General features: G+C 39.0%; 2 protein-coding genes across 2 annotated transcripts; one reads left to right on the plus strand and one right to left on the minus strand.

The window, feature by feature from the left end:
• Positions 1 to 311: 311 nt before the first annotated feature.
• On the plus strand, positions 312 to 11,602 carry edem1 (ER degradation enhancer, mannosidase alpha-like 1). The gene is made up of 12 exons (XM_080891396.1): positions 312 to 925; positions 4,340 to 4,412; positions 5,096 to 5,199; positions 5,405 to 5,576; positions 5,724 to 5,907; positions 6,042 to 6,216; positions 6,634 to 6,754; positions 7,298 to 7,468; positions 7,559 to 7,632; positions 7,767 to 7,863; positions 9,158 to 9,343; positions 9,434 to 11,602. Exons 1-12 carry the CDS (start codon positions 462 to 464, stop codon positions 9,521 to 9,523), a joined length of 1,911 nt encoding a protein of 636 aa, XP_080747522.1. The 5' UTR covers positions 312 to 461; the 3' UTR covers positions 9,524 to 11,602.
• A 1,551-nt stretch (positions 11,603 to 13,153) lies between these two features.
• Positions 13,154 to 16,895, minus strand: gnat1 (guanine nucleotide binding protein (G protein), alpha transducing activity polypeptide 1). The gene is made up of 9 exons (XM_080891609.1): positions 16,664 to 16,895; positions 15,605 to 15,647; positions 15,373 to 15,514; positions 15,120 to 15,277; positions 14,891 to 15,019; positions 14,655 to 14,784; positions 14,412 to 14,565; positions 14,111 to 14,327; positions 13,154 to 14,013 (listed from the first exon to the last, which is right to left on the minus strand). Exons 1-8 carry the CDS (start codon positions 16,767 to 16,769, stop codon positions 14,137 to 14,139), a joined length of 1,053 nt encoding a protein of 350 aa, XP_080747735.1. The 5' UTR covers positions 16,770 to 16,895; the 3' UTR covers positions 13,154 to 14,013; positions 14,111 to 14,136.
• Positions 16,896 to 17,714: the final 819 nt, after the last annotated feature.

The raw sequence follows: 17,714 nt of genomic DNA on the forward strand, positions 1-17,714 counted from the left end.
TTAACCAATAAAAAGAGCGTATTAATTCTGGGGATCTTTGAAAGCATTTAAAGATATAGAACAAAATGTTCATTTTCCCCCCTTTTTTTCAATATATTTACATTTAACTGACCTTTCCAACTTTACATCTTTCGAAATGTAAATAATTTCTCGGTTTGAAAACTAAATGTTTCACTCTTGTGGCTCTTTCTTATTGGCGTACAAATCTGGAATGCCACGAAACGCACCGTCGAGATTGACATCTCTACGACCAATCACTAGTAGAACCCGCTGACACGACACCAATCGCCTATCAGGATGTGGGAGGAGCTGGTTTGTTGACAGGAAATGCGAGGCGGACTCACTTCCACAACCCCTTCTCGCCTGTAGTTCAGCCGGACAAACAGCGGGGCTGACAGTTGGTCATCCCTCTGAGGTATGTGGACTTAAACTATGCGTTTCAAGACCGACGCGGGGCAAAGATGCAATGGAGGTCAATACTTGTTGGTCTTGTCGTATTGAGACTGTCTCTCAGCTGCATGCTGTGGCTAGCTTTCGGACTGGGACCTAGCTGGGGGTTCAACTTCCATCTCGGTTTCAATTTGCACAAACTGGACTTGCTGTTCAGGGAGGAAAAGGAGACCGAGCCGCGAGATAACTCGTGGTCTGAACGAATACACGGCCCCAGATATGAAGAGACGGAGACCACCTGTGCGTCGGCGGGAGAGGAGTCCCCAAAGAGGTCCTACCTGAGCTTCTTCGATGGCAACAAGGACGAGTACGTGCGGAGATACAGCTCTTTCCCGGACACACTAAAGGCCAAAATGAAAGACATGGCCAAAGAAATGTTCTACTTCGGATATGACAATTATATGAAATATGCCTTTCCCGAGGACGAGCTGAATCCAATTGACTGTGAAGGGAGGGGTCCAGACGTGCAAAACCCGTGAGTCATTCACTGTTACCCCGATTACCTGAACTGACTGGACCTGCTACTGTGAAATGCAGTTCACGCTTCCAGGCGCTCAGTTATCTTAACTGTCTTCTGCACATTGCAGTTTGCATGCAGTTGTAATCAAACTGGCTTGTAGTAAAATGTCGCTGCTCAAGAATCACTCAAGAACGGGTCAGGGTTTACAAGTGGGAACCGGAGGAGAGTTCAAACCATGTTTTCTCTAAATAGAAAGCATTTACATAATTCTTATTATTTTGTGGCAATGCCAGCCTAGGTCAGATGACTCTCACTGAACAGTCCTGTACTTTCCAAGCTTAAAGAGTCTTAACAGGGATCCTGTGGGTTTCTGTGAAGTATAGCCTGTTTTTCTTCATAACATATTCAAAATTATGAAATCAAATGATCTCAAGCAAATGTATAGTTTAAGAAAAACAGAGTGAAACAACTATTTTACCCTCATGTTTGTCTTGAATTAATCAGTAAGTGTTATTTCCAAGGTTGGGTGACATATACTTGTTTGTTTTCTGACAAAGCCTCTAGATCCTGGAGAGATTTAGTCTACAGTCTTGTTTCTCCAAAACTGAGTCTGATACTGAGCAAAAAGCTCCAAAGCCTGCTATAGTTTTCCAAATCATTTAAACTTTGTTTAATTAAAAACTTACTTACTGATGCAGTTGTGATCATATCTGCCACTGCTGAGTCAGCAGTGCTATCCATCAGCTTTCCCTTCAGTCCCTTTAAAAGAAACAATGCTTTTCAAACTGTAACAGGTTTTCCCTTCAGCTGGAACTACACGCAGAACCACAACTAGATACTTCATTGTTCTCAAAGGAAATTTTGACATTTGTAGCTTGTGAATGACAGAGCATTAAACACAAAAGCCACCAAATACAGATTTGAATAGGGAAACTAGAGGAATATTATAACGGAGTAACCAAAGGTTGTGCAAAACTACAAAAGCGAATAGATGGTACCTCACTAATGAGAGCTGTCCCTGTTGTAAGATATGCAACTAGTATGATGTGTGAGGTATGCTAAAGTGTAGGTAGTGCAAAGGGTGATCCCCATACAAAAACATTACAGGATGCATTCACAATGCAAGAATTATTACCACTGTAAAGAAAACTGTCAGAAAACTGGACAAAAAGTGTAAATGTGTCTGTGCATAGCACTGATATAGCCAATATCAAGACTATCTGATGCAGAAAATTATGCTGATAAGGCAGCATCTCTGACTCCTTTCCTCTTCTGTGATGCGTTCAAGAGCTTTATGGTTCAAGGCAGAATAGATTTCCTCAATCAGTCAGCTGTATCAGAAAAAGTTTTGAGATATATCACTAACATTAAGAGAAATTTTGTGTGTGTGTGTGTGTGGGGGGGGGGACTTTCTCAAGTGTTTTCTAAGACAAGAAGGGATTTTATCATTTTTAATGGCTAGTTCCTTTTCATGACACCAAAATGATCAATGATTATCTGCAAATTATTTTATAATTAATAATTTTGAGTTGCCCTGTTGTGAGCTGCACTGATAAATAAGTATTCATGTTTTAATACCCTCTTATCAGTCCTACACTGTTTATGTTGTCAAATCAGAAGAAAAATCCCTACTTAATGGTAGAGCTGGGCGATAGAACGATAACGATATGTATCGCGATATAACTTTTTCTCGATAGAAAAATTAAACTATTGCGATAGACCTCGCCGCTCTTGTCCTCTTTAAAAAAAGAAAAAAAAAGAAAAAAAAAGAACAGCCAATCCAAATTAAGTAGCGCAGAGCCTAACCAATCACAGCCGCAGCGTCACGTCACGTGACTTGTTACGTACAGCACAAGTACCAAGCCGCACATGTGTATTTGTTTGGGAAGCAGCCAGCCACCATACCGCCCGGGTAATGGAGGAAATGAGTGTGCCGACTAGAAAAATCAACCGAGCGTGACCGAAGAGAAAACAGATGATGGTTCCAATGCCGGAGAGATTGTCGAACGGAAGAGCCATAGAAGTTCCGTAGTGTGAAGGTATTTTGGCTATTTCAAGTCTGACAAAAAACAGAATAGCGCGCACTGTAAATTGTGCCGAAAGCAAGTCTGGAAATACAATAAACTGTTGCATGCGCTACGTCCACACGTACCCGGGTATTTTTGAAAACGCAGATGCATTTGTTCTATGCATTTGCACCTTTCGTCCACACGTAAACGGCGTTTTTGGTCACTGAAAACGAAGATTTTTAAAAACTCCGGCCAGGGTGGATATTTTTGAAAACTCCGTTTTTGCATTTACGTGTGGACTAGAAAAACGGAGAAAACGCAGCGTCAAAGGTGTGCGCATTTTTTGACGTCACACTGTGCGCCACGTTATTGTTTCGGTGAAATGAATTTCTACAATACTGTTACTGTTAATTCTACTCTCTGCAGTGTTTAAATGCTTACATATACACACAGTTACTGTCCCTCCACACATACGACTGGGTTCTGCTTCTATGCCCCAGCTTTGTTTACTTTTTCCCACCGAGGCTTCTAGACTTCTGATTGGCCAACATTTCTGCACGGTTAGGAATCTAGCGCCACCTGCTGCTTTGGCATGTTCATAGTGGCGTTTTCCTTCATTTCTCCCTTTATGTGTGGACAGGATTATTTTTTAAAACGAAAACGGAAAATCTCCGTTTTCAAAAATACCCGTGTACGTGTGGATGTAGCCTCGGTCTCTGACTGGAAGCGCTAATTCGTCATTCGGCTTTTGTCAGACTAAAGTAACTGTTAAAACTGTTTGAAAAGCTCAGCTATACAACAAGGAGAGATTGAGAATTTTCTTTTAGTTCTCAGTTTATTTGATATTGACAAAAGTTAGTCAATTTTGTCTGTTCTTCTGTAAAACAAACTAAGATTTATTTTTAGAATTAATATTTTGTTTCTAAGTGGAATTGACAATTTAGTCTGTTTCGTTTGTTCTATTTTGAAACTTAAACGCTTTAGCGGCTGCCTTTTGTGTAGTTTGCAATATTTGCCTTTATTTATCTGAAATAGTCTCATGTTCCTTAAGTACATCTACCCTGTTGAACTTATTATGGGAAATAAATATTTAAATAAAAACAAGCTGCTGATTATTTCACATTTTACTTGTGAGCAACGGCACATTTAAATCTTACAAATATAGTTATTTGGCTTATATCGTGATAGATATCGTCATTGCCTGAAATGAAAAAAAAAAAAAAAAACATGTCGTGATATGAAAAAATCTTATATCGCCCAGCTCTACTTAATGGGAAGACTTGTTCTCATATGCAGTGATAAAACTGTGAATATCACTTTGTTGTTGAATTTAAAGTACGCTTTATGTTTTGAGATCAGTATAATGTATGTCTCCCACTTGTGTGTGAAACCACAGTCTGTTTCACTTCTTTTATTTCAGATCAAATATCAACATAAATGATGTCTTGGGGAACTATTCCCTTACTCTCATTGACACCTTGGACACTCTGTTGGTAGGTTGTTTATTTACTGCCCTGCTTGCACTGCATTAAAGCAATGGTGACTGGTACTTCCTCTGTGAGTTGTGGGTTTTCAGTTTCCTTTTTTTTTTTTTTTTTTGGCTTAGTTTTATATTTTAGACATAATACCAGATCGAACATGAATAAAGTGAAGATGTTCACATATCTTTACCTAAATACTTTCCTTAAATCAGCCTCCAATTCCAGTTTTGGCATTTTTGTTTTAAACATCAATGAAATCTTTTTTTTTATTTTTTATTTTTTTATTAAAACTGCTGTCACTTCCCATTTATATAATTTAAAGACCATTCTATCATCAATGCAAAACAATTATTTAGTCTTGCAGTGATTTTTTTTTCTTCTTCTTTCCATAACAAATACAGTCTTTAGCCAATTTCTCCAGTCTCTCACACTGGGAGCTTCTGGTTTAATCCAAGGCGATGTCGTTGTATTTTTTCCAATCAGTAGCATAATTCAAAGTAAATATACGAGTTTCTCTGCTCTGCACTACATTCAGAACAACGTTGTTAGCACTTCCTCTGTAAGTTGTGGGTTTTCTGCCAAGCTTTTAAGTTCCCCTGCATGAAGCCAGGTGCAAGTGTTACCGTGTCAGTCTTAAAACTGACAGCTGATTGTTGATTTATTGTGGTTATACAGTATGTGGTTTTTCTCACCAGGTGCTCGGCAACGTGTCAGAGTTTCAAAGAGCCGTCAAACTGGTTATAGATACTGTATCTTTTGACAAGGACTCAACTGTGCAAGTTTTTGAGGCAAACATCAGGTACATATGTCACTATTTTCAGAGTCTGTAGGAATCAAAATATGTCAGTGTACGCATTTTTAAAGCAAAACATTTGATATGATGACTCGTGTAACATTTATCATGATAATTGCTTTCGATAAGCTTTTAAATATCTGGTTATGTGTAGAACTCTGGTGTTATATTTCTTTCTTTCTTTCTTTCTTTCTTTTTTTTTAAACTGAAGGATCTTGGGAAGCCTTATTTCAGCACACATTCTGCTGACTGACCCAAAACATCCTTTTGGCAATGTGGGCTTTGAAGGTTACGATAATGAGCTGCTACATTTGGCTCATGACTTGGCTGTGCGTTTGCTGCCAGCCTTTGAGAACACCAGCACAGGCATTCCCTACCCCAGGGTGAGTGAGACTGTTGTGACCACAAATTAGAGGTATATATTCTTTCGGTCTCACTTTGCAGCACACACCTTAGTTATCATGTGAGCAGAAATTGTCATTGGTCACTGTAAATGCACTAGATTTGATTTGTTTGTATCTTTATCACAGGTGAACCTGAAGAACGGAGTTCCTCCTGACAGTGTGAATGAGACCTGCACTGCAGGAGCCGGGTCCTTGCTGGTGGAGTTTGGAATTTTGAGCCGCTTAATTGGGGATTCGACATTTGAGTGGGTAGCTAGACGAGCTGTCAGAGCCCTGTGGAACCTGAGGAGCAACGAAACCGGTCTTTTGGGTATGTATGATGTTTAGTACAGCGTAAAGACTTCCCCTGGAAACTTTCTTTTTGTTTTTTCATTTTTTTTCTGTTTATTTGCTGAAATTATATGGCCACACAATGTGAATATAAACTTAAATTTCTCTTTTTAGGCAATGTAGTTAATATTCAAACAGGGCAGTGGGTTGGCAAGCAGAGTGGTCTTGGAGCTGGTATGGACTCCTTCTATGAGTACTTGCTTAAGTCGTACATCCTCTTTGGAGAAAAAGAGGACTACCGTATGTTTACAGCTGCTTATGAAAGCATCCAGAATCACATGAGACGAGGGTGAGTTCAGCACTAAAGAAATGTGACACAGCAGCATTGCACAGCTTCACTGGGTTGCAAATGAAATGTGAAATGAATCCCAGCTATGTAAATCAGTCACTGTCGGATTAAACAAGCAAAGAGGAAATAAAACTGCTGATGGTTTTTGGTTTTAGTTTCTTACTAAAGGAAACTTCAGGAAGGAAGGAAAACTAGATTCAGAAACTTAAAGCTGTCATGAGACTTAACAGAGATACACATCAGCCCTTTATTCTTCATCAGTAAACACCGATAAACACCTGTTAAGGATCTGAAGTTGTGTTTTTGTCTTTATGATTAAAATCTCTTTGCAGCGTATAAAATCACAATTTCACTGTGATTTCATTTAGAGGCATAGGGACTAGTATTACATATTATTTCTGTGGTTTTTTTCCCCAGGAGAGAGTCGTGCAATGAAGGAGAAGGTGACCCACCTCTCTATGTTAATGTGAACATGTTCAGTGGTGAGATAATGAACACCTGGATTGACTCACTTCAGGCTTTCTTTCCTGGCCTTCAGGTGAGGATTATAGTGGCAGCTGTGAGTAGAACGTGACCGAGGTATCGGCCTATATTGTCTGTTTCCTGATCTATTTGTATTGCCGTGTAAAACAGTTCTTAAATTAAAAATGTTTTAAAAAATGGTCTTTAACCATGTTATGAGGGTTGATGTTGCATGATTTGTCCACCAGAGGGCACTTTGCAACCTGCCTGGCAACTAATCCTCTCTGAGTCAGTAATACTTATTATGCTATTAAAACAAGATTATTTTTAAACTGCATTGTCATGTTATCCTAGTAAAGACTCACAAATAACTACATATAACACATGTTAGGGAAATTCAGTCTTCTTCTCATCTTCTTCTCTAGATTTCTCGAGAAATTTCTCTAGAAGTCTAGAATCTTTGTTTTGTGTGTCTAAAAGACAAAAATTATCAGGTTATATAGCTAATTTTTTAAATTCCCCAAATATTGATAGCAATCTAAAAAATCCTGTACTGTAAACAGCATGGTGTATACATTGTTTTGTTAATCTAAATTAAAGCTCTACTTCTGCCTCATAGGTACTGAATGGCGATGTAGATGATGCCATTTGCCTGCATGCCTTCTACTATGCCATCTGGAAGCGCTTTGGAGCTCTGCCAGAAAGATACAACTGGCAGCTGCAGGCTCCCGATGTGCTTTTCTACCCTTTAAGACCAGAACTAGTAGAGTCTACTTACCTGCTGTACCAGGTAACAGTCATGGTCTTTGTTCCACAGCGTTTGGTGCTGCTGTCAGTGACTGTTACATCTCACACAAGTCTTCTTTTTTAACTTCTGCAGGCAACCAAAAATCCTTTCTATCTGCATGTTGGAATGGATATTCTACAGAGCCTTGAGAAAAATGCCAAAGTCAGGTGAGATTAAGTTTAAAGTTGTAGATGCTTTTGTCCAAGAAATAATAATAGAAAAATACACTGTTTACTCTTTTTGAGCTTGTTAAAGCTCTTCTGTGTTTGCTTTTGGCTGAGCGGAATTGTGTTCTTTGCAGATGTGGGTATGCCACTCTCCATCATGTCGTGGATAAATCCAAAGAGGATCGCATGGAGAGCTTTTTCCTCAGCGAGACATGCAAATATCTTTATCTGGTAAGTTGCAGCTTGACCATTCAGATAGAAAGCTATGTCTTATATGGCTATAAAATTATATATGAGCGCAGTATATAGTCGAGATAGATCTTTATTCAAGTTATTGCAAGAGATGGTACTTTTGGTTGCTCCCTTATTTCCCCAGAGGGCGCTACACAGGGTGGATCCGCATGTTTGATTTGGCACAGGTTTAATACCGGATGCCCTTCCTGATGCAGCCCTCCCATTTTTCCCGGCTTGGGACTGGCAGTGGGAGTACCATACCAGTTGCTTTAGATTTCTGCACTGAATCCACACCATAGGTACATCATAGCCGCAAATCCCTCTTAAACCCTGTTACATGACCTAATGTGCATGTACATGGAAATGTAACTTACATGTCATGTTGACACATTGTGCAAGTATTGTGTTCACAGAGTTTCAACTACTATTTTACCACAGTTGAATTTATCATTGAGAGAATAATAACAATCGGCTCAATATATAAATATTTAAAGATGCCTGCAAATTCCTGGAGGGACATTGCTGAACTTATTAGGAATGTACAAATAAGTGGAAAAACTTAAGGGGAAAGTATGTTTGCACCCGAAATGACACACACAAAGAAACAAAAACCCACTGACCACAACAAAGAGTAAGGACGCAGAAGGGAAAAAGTTGCCGGATTTTACTTGTCTCTATTGTGGCTTGCAGTGCATATAAAACTCCAGGACACAACCACAAGGTCATTAATGTGTAACACACACACAATCGTGAATGCTGGCAACAGCGTCAGCTACTTGTGTAGTTTACGTCATAGACTCTTCAAAATGTAACGAGAAGTCTAAATCACCTGTAGCTTGTGGCCCCCTGAAGCTGTGTGTGTATGTTCTCCTGATTCTAAGGTGTGCTGCCTGCCTGCCCAGGCCTCATATTCCACTTAATGATCAGTTTGTCTCAGCATTTCAAATCCTCTTTGTCAAACTGTCTTGCTTTCACATACCATGACCACATGAAGTAATTTACTGTCCTACGTGGCTAAAAGATTGATTTTCTAAGCCAGTGTACTCACAGTGCACTGGCTTAGAAAATTAGCTGAGATAAGGACTTGCAGGCAGCTGTTGTTGCCCAAAATGACCACGCCCAGTTACAGCATCATCTTTGTTATGCTGTTTAAACGGGTAAGTATTGAATGGACATATTAACTGTGGGGACCAAACCATTGAGGTTTCCATGAGGTATGAGCCAGGTGTTAGTACTGATGTCCTGCCTGTCTTCATACTGTGTAAATAAAAACCTCTCCTATGCATTGCAGCTGTTTGATGAAGACAACCCACTTCACAAATCCGATAACAAGTACATCTTCACAACCGAGGGTCATGTTGTGCCTATAGACAAACGCTTCAGGGAGAAACAATGGAATGATGACTTTCCATGTGAGGAGGGAGCACTGACAGAAAGAGAGCCAGTCAACCAGCCTGCTCCAAGAAACATCAGCAATGTAAGGCCATGTTCCTGTCGAATCTAGGCCACTGTTCTCACATTACAAATATTTCAACAGTAATTGTTTTCTTTTTAAAACTCTCTGCAGTGTAACAGGATCCCAGAGGAGCGACGGTACACTCTCCCATTAAAGAGCATCTACATGAGGCAAATAGATCACATGGTGGGAGTTTTTTGAGTGATGGGATGGATGTAATGAAATTGGCAGGGGCAGGCCTTTATTGCACAGATGAACTGACCACTTGTTGGTTAAAATCCTCTTCCTGTCTGTTGTGCTGCTCGGGAAACTCACACTAAAGTAATCCTGAGAAAGCAATTTGATTAAATTAAGTTTGAGCTTTTTGTTTCTGTTTTGCTGGATGAAAATGTTGCCAAACTTTTTCTGTGAGAAGATGAGGATTCATCCTTTGTTGCATTTTGGCAGGCAAATCATTGAGAAAGTGGTGAATAACTGTTGTATTCTTATGGAACAAAAAAAAAAGTCTGTTCAGGTATGAATGTGTGTGATTATGTTTGTGTATGCACATTTGAATTTTCAGCTGAGCTGGGAATCATAATGCTGTGTTAATGGGAACAGTGCCATCTAGCCACATGAAAATGCATAGCCTATAAAAACACTCAACTTAACAAAAGTCTCTCTAAACATGAGGATATGGTGCCTCCTTGCAGGTGATTCGCACTAGATCAGTGCTTCTACATAAGGGCTGTATATTAACAGATGATAGTAACAGGTACGAACTGTCAAATCCAGAGGCTGCGTTAGATCGTGGTCATAGGAATGTCGTTCTTTTTGTACACCTGAGGCTGGTTTGCAAAAGAGTCTAAACTATTGCCACTATGAATTTTTTTTTTTTTCTTAAACCGCACTAGCCATATTGCAAGGATTTTAAACTGTCTTCTGTCTTAGTTGTGTTTTGCACATCACATCAAACCTCAGTATCCAGGGAGTTACAGACAACATAAAGGTAAACTGCCTCCTGCTTGTTAGCTGTTAATTAATTTCTGATTAGTATTGAGCTAAACATTGATCTCTCAGGCTTCTAGCTACTCAATGTCTTACAAAGAACAGAGCAGTGCCACAACTGTATGAGCGGGAGATTAATGACGACTCTTTAAAGTGCCTTCAATTTGTCTTCGTTTCTCTGGATGCTGTGCAATGTATATGATAATGTTGTGAATAACTTGGCTGAAAAAAGGCCACTGTAATGTTTTGCAAAAAGAGTCATTCCATATGTATGTACAGTTTTACACTGATTATGACATGAAGCTCGTTTTTTAGATGTAAAAAAACAAGCCATAAAATGTATTGTTTTTTTTTTTCCCAATGATAGTTAATTTTCAAGAAGTGCAAATTGATTTTTCATCAGTTTTCTCTCAGACACGGTCAGTATACAGACTTTCCTGCAATTTAATTTCTGTTATCAGGATGATTACCACGTGGTGAGAACTCAGGGTTTAAAATAAACACATAATCAATGAATACTTTCATAAGAAATAAAACTTTGAAACGTTGCCTACAATATCTCGAGATGGTGCTGATTTTCTTGCAAATGAGTGGCTACACTGAAGTACAGTTGTACTGTGAAAACTGATTTTCTTCCACAAATATAAACAGAGAATGTTGGTTTTTTTTTTTTGGTTTTTTTTTAATTAGCTGTGATGTTTTATTCGTGTACAGATTTAGTTTTGGGTTTTTTTTCCACTTTTGCCAAACGTCTTGACTGTATATTGACTGTAGTGACTGCATTACACAATGACATTACAATATAAATGTTTTATTTGTAGGAGATGGCTATTCATCTTCTTTGATAATGTGCTGCATTATATCAGTGATATTTAAGTTCTCTAAAGGCAATTACCCCGATCGCTTCAAAGTTTTAGTTGCAGGTAATGTACACGTTTCAACTCCTCTTCCGAGGAGTTAAATGAAATGATTGATACCAGCTGATAGTCTGGAAAGCACAGAATGCTAATCACAGCTATGTCACAAACTTGTTGCTCAGAGCTATCAATTGTAGAGCTTTTACATGTTTATTCAGAGAGTTTGGAAATATGCCTTTTATTAGCTTGAGAGAACATTCATAACTTTGCTAAAAGAGGCCACTGTACTGTTTATTAGAGCAATTATCCTACGTTTGCAGAGGGAAACAGTTTCCTTTGCTCTGTCCAAGGAGAAAAAATTACATTCTCAAGTACACTGAAGCTCAGCACATAATTTGTTTAATCAAAATGAAAAGTCTGTTTGTGGCTCTAATACATTAAAGGGGATCTATTAGTCTCATTTCCAGCTCCTTATTTTTATTAATGAACTCTAATAGTTACTTTGAATTTTTCACAGTTTGAAATAATATTGATCAAATGGCTTTGGTTCAGGCCCTCAGTTCCTCCTTTCTGAAACAAGCTCTTTTAGCTCCCTTCTCCCGTTCTGTAGGATAGCTTTCTCCTGATTAGTTGCCCCTTTAGAGCAGAAGAGACCATCAATGTCATCTTACAGGCCTAAGATGATGACGCTTTTTTTCTTTTTGCCTCTCTAAACACTTGAGAATCGAGGAAAAAGGAATCTTCCCATTGAACCTTTTGGGGGATTTCCTTCCTCTTTGGAGCTAAAAAAGGCCACCCAAACACATGAGATATCAATGGAAAGCCCCAGATGTCCTCTTTTGAGTACATCAGACTTAGTAGGGTCAAAAGATATAGACCAAAAACAAATGTCCACAGAGGACATAAATGAACAGGCTGGTTCTCAGGAGGATAAACCATCACAGTGGGTTTTAAGTCGTACAATCTTAATGTGATTGAAGTGCAGAACCTTCAGCTTTAATTTAATGGGTTTTACAACGTATAGCATTAACTACTTTGGAACAAAAGCAATTTTTATTGCTTAAACAAGGATGAATTTTAAGTAACATTTTTTTCCAGGCAATGGCTAGAGCCCATGGAGTTCTTCAGTTGCAGCTTATTTGCTGGACTTTCTACCTTCAGTAACTGAGAAAAATACCGCATTTGGTTGAGATCGGGTGACTGACCTGGCCGTTCAAGAATATTTCATTTCTTTGCATTGGGAAATTCTTGTCTTGCTTCTGCAGTATGCTTTGGGTCAGTACTTATTTGCACTGTGAAGCACTGTCTGATTCCGATTCCACTGGCAGACATGCACGTACCAGAGTATTGCCTCCACCGTGTTTGACTCATCATGCGGTGAGCTTCAAATTACGACCTTTCGTCTGTGCAGGCTCTGTAAGATGTTTTCAGGCAACGTCTAATCTTGTCTATCTGTTTTTGAGTTCTGGAGCAGATGGCTGAAATTTTTTGACTTTTAATTGTTTTCTAATACATTTTAGAGCTTTTTTCTGCCGATGAAGATAGTAGATTTTTCACTTGTAACATTTTTCCTTTTTGAGACATTTATTTTGTATTTTCGGCCTAATGATGACCTTCTTGACTTACTTTGTGATCCCTTTGGTCCTAATTTTGAGATTTCCACTGAAAATATATGAAATGCAAGTTCAACCCCTGGACTCAAGTTCAGTTCTCTTAATTTGACAAAGCAACAAGCTTCAGTTGGACATGGAGTTGTCAATTATTCTATTTTGAGCTTCTGAAAATCTACATATAAAAAAATGTAACTGCTGAATAGTTACTGTATTTAAAAAACAGGGAGGCAAAGAATCTTCAACGCAGAGCTGTTCTTTGAACGTTTATGAAAAACTAAAGGCGGTCACTTGTAAAAATGACACGTTTCAATGATTTAAGTAAGAAATATTCAGTGAAAATAATAAATGTAAAATTCTAAACACAACACTGCAGAGTTGCTTTTAATTTGTGAAAGACTGAGAAGTACTGAGTTTTCTACAGAAGCTTTAATAAGTTTGATCAAGGAATACAATTAGTGGTTTCTGTACAGAATTGTTGGCTCAAAGGCCCAGAGTTTTAATTAACTTAAACAAATCTTTGACAAATCTATCCCTCGACATTGTTACATATCAACATGCTGTCGCCATACTTAATTAACTGTCCAACAGAAATCTGCTTAATTATATACACTGGCCATTTTCAACTATTGTAAAGAGTTAGATTTCCTAACACTTTCATGTGACTCGAGCATGTCACAGGTTCGATTTGTGACATGCTCGAGTTATGTTACAAACTGCTGTAGTGTGTTTGTACATAAAAGCCATTTCTAGTGAAAGGTTCTGTTAAAATATCTAACAGAGGCTGAAGTGCATATGCAGGTGGTTAGGTCATCTTCTTTGCCCTTTTAGCCGTACACTGATCACTTACCGTAACACACAGACAATGCATTAGCCGGAAATGTTTTCACATTACATGAGGAAAAAAAAATCACTGTTTGCTGACAGAAGCTCCTGATGTTTTAACTACACACTGCATGCCACCCCCCAAAGACCAGTTCAAGAGACTTGAGAGGAAAATTTAGATGAACTGAAATTCAACTCATCTGAAACCTGCACGGAAGTTTCTGAATTTGGAGCTATCTGAAAAAAAGTTCTTTGTCAAAGCTAGAACTTAATTTTGAACACAAAAAATAGATTTTTCTTTTTTGCATTCGCTGATTTGAGGATGGCCGCTTGCAGGGACAGTTTTCATCTTCAGGCCTCAGTTTGAATTGAGAAAAAGATCTGTGAAATGTGATAGGGCTCTACCAGCACCCTGTAAAAAACAAAAAACAAAACAGGAGTGAACCATAGTGACCGATGACAACAGTTCATCCTGATTATCTTTGAAATCATTTTTCTACTTTGCTCACCTTCATCTGGTTTTCTGCGTGTTTTTTTAGAAGAGACCGCAATCCTTCAGGTTTTCTTTGATGATGATGTCGGTTACGGCATCGAACACAAACTTGACGTTCTCTGTGTCGGTAGCGCAGGTCATGTGAGAGTAGATTTCTTTGACGTCCCTGCGCAGGTTCAGGTCCAAGAACTGCATCTTGATATAGTTACCAGCATCCTCATAGGTATTGGGGCCTGGGTGAGACAGTGTAATTATAAAGTTTTGCTTTTACTTAGCTTGCCACTATCTTAAATATGTATTTGAAATGATTATCTCACCATCATATTCAGGGAAACACATGCTGAGATGTGCTTTCTTGATCTTCTCAACGAACACATCTTTCTTGTTGAGGAAGAGTACAATGGAGGTGGTGGCGAAGTAGCGGTGGTTGCAGATACTGTTAAATAAGTGCAGACTCTCGTGCATGCGATTCTGGGAGAAAAAAAATCCCAGTGAAGAGACTTTCCAAAAACATGGACACTAATAAAAGAATATCAAGTATCTAGTTTAACTTGTCATACCACTTCATCATCCTCCACCAGGACCATGTCATAGGCGCTCAGAGCAGCAATGAAGATGATACAGGTCACGCCTTCGAAACAATGGATCCACTTCTTCCTCTCTGACCTCTGACCTCCCACATCAAACATTCTGCATGAGAACAGGAGCATGTTGCCTTGTTTGCCACCGTGCACACAGGAAGCCCAGCGGCTGATTTGTTTGTCTTATTCTCTTGATAAACATTGCTCTGGCTCACCTGAAATTGAGATCTTTGAAAGAAAACTGAGTTTCGATGATACCAGTGGTCTTCACTCTTGATCGCAGCACATCCTGCTCAGTGGGCACGTAGCCTGGTTGGATCAGTCGCTCCAAGTCATTCAGATAGCTGCCGGGGGAAGGAGAAGAGAATAAGTCAATGACACATCCTGATACAAGAGATTAAAATAATGTAGCAATGTTAAACCTGAGTAAATGTGATATCTTACTATCCAGCAGAGTCGTTGAGTTGGTACTCTGAAGCTCTGTCAAAGCATGCCTGTATGCCAGAATCTTTCCACAGACGCAGAATGATATCTGCCATTTCTTTAGGCATGGTGCCTTCCTCAATGGTGTCTGCAAGATGCATGAGTTTCCTGGCATCATCCTGCATGGAGGCATGTGTGTGTTTAGTGAGCTATAAGGACCACGAAAGCTGTTTAGCTTCATATGTATGTGGAAATGAGTGTCAGCAGTGGTTACCTGCTGATCAGAGTGCCCGTAGTTGATATTGAGCGTGTTCATGGCCTTCACAATGGCCATGATGGACTGCAGGGTGTTGCTGTAGATGATGGTAATGAACTCCAAGCATTCTTCAAGCGAGTAACCATCTTTGTGGATAATTCTGGTGAGAAAAAATGTAGCATTAAAAAAATGCAACTCATAGTCAACTCTAAAAGAAGGTCAGCAATGCTCAGATGCAAAGTCAGCTTACTTCATCTGTTTGACAATAGTGCTTTTGCCTGATTCTCCAGCACCTGTATGGAAGAAGAGCAAGAATTGAATTGTTTGAATGACATATTTATAAAAATGCTTTCATCATGTTTAAGGATCTAGGGAAAGATAAGTGGGTAATTTTGACCTTATTTTTGGTGCTAATTTTGTATTTTTGAGTTAATTACAGAAGACGTTGCAATTTTTCATCAGATAAAGGGACTTCTTACTTCAGGTCTAATCTTTTCTTATCCCTGACCTACATTACTAGAGGACTCAAAAAAGCTATAAATGACGCAATATCCATGACCATTTGTCAGATAAATATACCTGACTGTAATACTGAATGACTTTCCTGAAAAAATCAGTATTTCTTTATACAGCAAAACACAGTGTGGTGTATGAAATTACTGGTTAAGCTGCTGATCTATTTAAAACTGTAAATCTTCACAGAAATGACTTTTTAAACGCACATTTCTCATTGATTTATTGACACATTGCCTAAAGTGTATTTAAAATATATTTGAGGGCTACAGCCACAGGCTGTGTTTGGGTTTTGTGGTACAGTATCCTTGTCCTTCACGGTTAAGCCCTTTGTGCTGAAGGACCTGTTGTTTCAGGATTAACAGAGGATCGGCTTGAGTGATTATCAAGGTGTCTCAGCAATTTAGGGACACAGTTGATTAGGCCTTTACATGACACAGACATGTAACTTCTTATCAACACCTAGGCTGTTTTAAAATTAGGCAATTTGGTAAGTTTTTAAGGGTTTTGGGGTAAATAAGATCTATCCATAGCAGTACTTCTACTTTATTTGTATGATTATTTGACATCAAGTATATTATGAAAAAAAATTGCATCAAGAAAAAAGGGAGTTTTGTATGTTTTTTCTTTGCAAACTCAAGTTTGCGAACAGAACATGCTACAGACAAAACTTTAATTAGAATTAAAAGTGCTCTAATTATCATCACCATGGGCCCTTAGATATGTATAAGCAGATATTGTTGTTTTCTACTAATGCGTCTTAGCCATTTGGTTCTACCAGCTCTCCTGTCTTTACCTAGCAGCAGCAGCTTGACAGTTCTTGCATCCTTGTCGGCATCCTCCTTCAGTTTCTTCTCCAGCTCCCTGGAGCGTTTTTCCTCAGCGCTGGCTCCAGCTCCCATCCTACTTTACCCGGCGTGGGCCCCCTTTGCTCAAGGCCAAGTGTCAAGAAAAATGGAGGCAGGTCCTAGCTGCTCGTCAACAATGTGACCGGAGCCTTCAACTGTGCAGCTGATGAGTCAACTGCGTGCTGCAAACACTGGAGAATGTTTGAGCATTTTCCTGACTTAGGAAAGGATTTTGGGCATCCTCTACCCACCTGATCAGTGGTGACCAATAGAGCACAAGGACAGGAGTGCTTTTAGGGCAGAGCGAAAGGTGCAGGGGAAGACTCGGGCATACATCAGTGTAGGATCTAACCTATCTAACCTTTATGGGGATTTTGCTGTGCTCAGCAGAAGATGAACAGCGGCTCAAGTGCTTATCTCTCTGTGTTGTTTTTAGGTGCCTTCAAACAGGACCATGTGAGGCTAAATATTTGTGATGCTAGGTGTTTTATATAAGTGCAATTTTGGTTAACCAAACAAAATCAATTCCACATTAGCAGTAAGTTAAATTATTAAATCTGGAAAGATAATGAGTGCATGTTTGCATGTTGTGTGCTTAGTGCTTTTAAGGGACTAAAGATAGATAAAGGTTTTGTAATTTGTTTTTAAACAGACAAACAAATAAACAATTGTATTTAATCAATTAGCCAACGAAATACACAACCAGACGCTCAGTTCCAGGTCCAAATATGAAATACTAACATTTCTTATTACATACTACAGACTGAAGGGTGAGTTCTGAAGTGCTTAAAGGGCTTTAGGGTTTCACCCGACAGATCTTATTGACCTCAATCTGAAGCTGGTTAAGGATCCTAATCTACTCACGTTCAGTTGTCTATGCATGCTTGCATGTACAGCATGTGCACTGATGTGTTACGGATGAAATACATTTTCCTTAAAAATTCAATAAAGCAATCTTACTTTGCTCTTTTGAGGAGCTCAAAATGATAAAGTCACTGT

The sequence above is a fragment of the Rhamphochromis sp. 'chilingali' genome (genome assembly GCF_963969265.1).
Source record: "Rhamphochromis sp. 'chilingali' genome assembly, chromosome: 9".
NCBI classification, from domain to species: domain Eukaryota; kingdom Metazoa; phylum Chordata; class Actinopteri; order Cichliformes; family Cichlidae; genus Rhamphochromis; species Rhamphochromis sp. 'chilingali'.